This window comes from Rhagoletis zephyria, unplaced genomic scaffold (genome assembly GCF_001687245.7).
Source record: "Rhagoletis zephyria isolate East Lansing unplaced genomic scaffold, Rhagoletis_zephyria_1.1 Rzeph_scaffold_02174, whole genome shotgun sequence".
Taxonomy (NCBI): Eukaryota; Metazoa; Arthropoda; class Insecta; order Diptera; family Tephritidae; genus Rhagoletis; species Rhagoletis zephyria.
In genome coordinates this window covers 59,388-63,171 of record NW_016159258.1, presented here as the reverse complement: position 1 = coordinate 63,171, position 3,784 = coordinate 59,388, and the positions used below count along the sequence as shown (strand labels likewise).

Genomic DNA, 3,784 nt, shown 5'->3' with positions numbered 1-3,784 from the left:
ACACAAATCACGCTTTTTAGATTAACGTAGTTTAATGAATTATATATTTAGGTGAATTGCCAAGGCAAAAGAATCGCCGGCAATGTCTTCATTGATTATGTTCTTCCCTTTGTATGTACATACATACATACATATGTATGCTCGCAGACAATTTCGTTTTTGCTTATTCTGTAAATTATTTGAAATATTCTGATTGAATAATTTCAAGTGGATGTGTAGGAAGAGGAACATGTTGTAGAAGTGGGTGTATTTATGTAATTAAGGATAAGAGTGCAATGTGGGGTATATGATCGTTCTGCTGGGTATACATATAGTTACAGTTGCACGACAATTTCGACTTTTACGAGAGCAATTCATGTGCGTGATGCGGTAACCAATCTTTATGGAGTCTTAGCTCACGGCATGATTCAATAATACAAGGTTAGATAATTATTGACAGCTGCGGTTTGACACTCCCTTACAAAAGGTTGCATTTACGGAGGACAGAGAAAGGGCAAGAATGCAATCCCTTGTTTCGAAAATGGTAGTAGAAAAGTACGCAAAGTAGGCAATTAGTAGTGAAATTCCTTTCGTAAATTCTAATGTATTTGCANCACGGCAGAAACAGAGGGAGCTTCTTATCCGACTTATTCGGTTTTAGAGCTCACTAAGTTCGGATGCCCTCAGATGTCACCTGAACATCATCTGCATAGCGAGGCTTAAATGCTCCCTGCTAGCGAGCACAACAGAATGTTCAGCAAGCAGTTTTTGGTAGGGTGCTACTGACCTAAGCACCTGAACGGGCCCTTGATTAAGGAGGGATCTATATATACCCTATCCTAGAGGGCATTCACAATAGGCAAATCAGTCTCCGTATAATACATAGTACTTCCCATTTGGCAAACCTGGGGTAAAACTGCTCAACTAATGAATTCTGATTGACGGTAAAACTACCCAAAATTAGACGGTATACTAATTTTCAGATTTTTAGCTTAAACGGTGTTTTTTTTTTGTACTGAAAGGCGAAAACGTTGTGGACTTGTTAAAAAATAGCCTACTTTTTCAGTGATTTAAGCCGACTGCTTTCTTGTTGAAAGTGATGTATGGATGAGTAACCTCTTACGAGTGCGTTCTCAAATTCATATTTGACTAATGAACAAAAAATTAATATTCACATTTCATTTTTAATACTTATTTTTATTATCAAAATGACGCCATTCAATGAATTTTTGCAATCATAATTAGCACATTGTCCATTGTACATTGGCCACCGTGTTTGGTTAGATTGATAGCAATGGAGAATGATTACCAATCTGCAAATACGCTACTCGAATACTTTAATTATTTTTAAATTTTAGGTCATGACAAGTTTTTTAAGTGTTGCGCGCAAAATTTTAAATATCAATTAAAAGTTTAGTGCCTTTTATCTTACATGCGTACATACATAAATGGACAAGGTATATACCGAGACTTTATTTTATGTATTTGTTTTAACTGCAGCTCTTAAAAATTATTCAACAGATTGTGCCGTACACACATACATATATGTATATCGGATTATATGGACATATGTGATGACGAAAGTATGCCAGTTAGGCACACAATTATTTATGTACATACATATTCAAGGCTTTATTTACATACATATGTAAGTATATATCAAAGTGCATACATAAATACAAGTTGAGTATGTATTAAGTATCTACTCACCTGAAAACTGGCTTGACATCCCGACAAATTGCTTGAATATTTTACACACCGTCCTATATTGACGCTATGCACATTTGTGACACCATTTCGTACACACCAATCCAGATTGTTGCGCATCTTCCTTATGACACTGCTACTCAGCAATATGCCGGCATTTAAATCACAGTAATTACGATCACTTTGACTACCGAGATCATCAACACCATTGGAATTTGCGGCGCGACCAGCAGCCGCATAAACATTGTCGTCACCGTCTTGGGCGATACTACTTAGCTCCAGTCTAGCGCCCATATACAGATCGAATGTAATGCTTATGTGATATAGCATTGCTTTTAATTTACGTGCATCCACGTAGACCGTATCTGGCATAATCAAAAAATAATCGTAGTCATCAAGATAATTATCCGCAATGTATTTTATCACATGGAATGGACGTAAGCTTTCACGTGTGTCCGTGAAACCGACAATATTCTTGAGTTTATAGTTCGTTTTCACATTGTCGGCATTGATGAAAAATTTGATCTTATTCACTAAATGCGCTGTGGTGCGATTAATCGCTGTGGCTAGTGTATTTATGTTGTCTTGTGACGTCATGACGCCAATAAAGATTTTCTCGCGTATGCCCAATTCCGAGGAGTAATAGCGTGGGCGATTGACATTCTTTGCCTGGAAGCGAAGCAGAAATAGATTTTAAGTTATTTTTTTTTTTTTAAAGCGACTTTTTAATATATTGAGCTTTCTACCCGCCAATTGTATTTAATAAAGTAATATCAAAAAATTTTAATACTACTTAGCAGTGTCCAAACAAAATACATATTACTCGAATTCCACACTTTGTGCAATAAAAAAATTTAAAAAATACTGCAAACTTTTACCACTTTTTATTCAGAATATTTAGTAAAAAACTTGGCATGCAGTTTTGTAGCCCATTTATGACGCCGAAACAGTTTTTACTCTTAAATCGGCTTTTGTAAGGAATAGGCAAGAGGCTTTTGGCAGCGAACAATTGAGCTCTTTAAGACCCAATGGGACGTGGGGATTTCAAAAAAGAAATACAAACTAAAAGGAACACAAAAAAATTATTCCAAGAAACTCTCGGGTCATTCCATGTAAAAAGGAAAACGGTGTGCGTATGAGGAGGCTACCCCAATTTCCAATTTTTGTTCTGCGTGACATTTTGATTTGACGTTGGACTTTGTTGAAAAACTAACAAAGTTATTTCTAAGCAAAAAACAAAACCGACTGCAATTCTTATATAAAAATTTAAGATTATCGTTAATCTCTTCATGATCGAATAATTGAATTTAAACCAAATTGGAATGGGACCACCTGTGAGGTAACACCTTTCCTTCAAAAAATTCAGAATTATAGAAACCAGTTAACGTGGTCCAAAATTATGCGGTTACATACATAAAAAAAAATAAAAAAAATATTCCGACGAATTGATAACCTTCCTCCTTTTTGTGAAGTCGATTAAAAAGTAGCTGTAATTTTTGTCTATGGAAACTTTTACTTCATGCATAATTACTTTACACCAGTCATAAGGAGATGTCCCAGCAGTCACAAATATAAATATTTTCTAATATTTCTATGAACATTATACAAGCCTAATTTTGATTGATAACGAAAGCGTGAAGCCTTTGTTGCTGGGTAAGGTCAATAAGGCCCACTTGCTGAACAGCAGATTATCATAATAACACGGAGTTAACTGACAAAAATAAAAAAAATTGCTTGCATGTATTGTATATAATAACCCCAGAAATTTTCGAAGGTGAGCTTGCTTAGAGCTTAAACAGATGGCAGCGTTGATCCGGATTAACTCGGACTTAATCCGGATCAACTGAAGTTAATTGCCGAGTTGATCCGGATCAACGCTGCCGTCTGTTTATGCTTTAAGTCTACGTCAGTTCTGCCAAAAAAAATAGATAAAAAAAATTTTTAAATATTCAAATTGCGATTGCTACATAAAATATATTGTATTCTGAGGATATCGGACGGTCTTGCGTAAAGAGCGATGTGAGAGCACCAAACCAAAATTAGCCCCTGTTTTTGTTTTTTGACGTAGAATACGTCTTACCTTAAGGTATGGGGGCTA

At 35.6% G+C, this 3,784-nt stretch overlaps 2 protein-coding genes across 3 annotated transcripts in view; one reads left to right on the top strand and one right to left on the bottom strand.

The window, feature by feature from the left end:
- LOC108366165 (serine/threonine-protein phosphatase 2B catalytic subunit 3) overlaps window positions 1-3,784 on the top strand; it is a 78,080-nt gene that overhangs the window by 18,703 nt on the left and 55,593 nt on the right. The gene's annotated exons all lie outside the window — the stretch shown is intronic.
- The window catches only part of Chpf (Chondroitin polymerizing factor), a 54,393-nt gene that overhangs the window by 20,261 nt on the left and 30,348 nt on the right, over window positions 1-3,784 (bottom strand). For both annotated transcript variants that reach the window (XM_017620479.1, XM_017620480.1), the window contains exon 3: window positions 1,690-2,355. In XM_017620479.1, coding sequence (XP_017475968.1) covers window positions 1,690-2,355 — 666 coding nt within the window. The remainder of the gene's footprint in view (window positions 1-1,689; window positions 2,356-3,784) is intronic.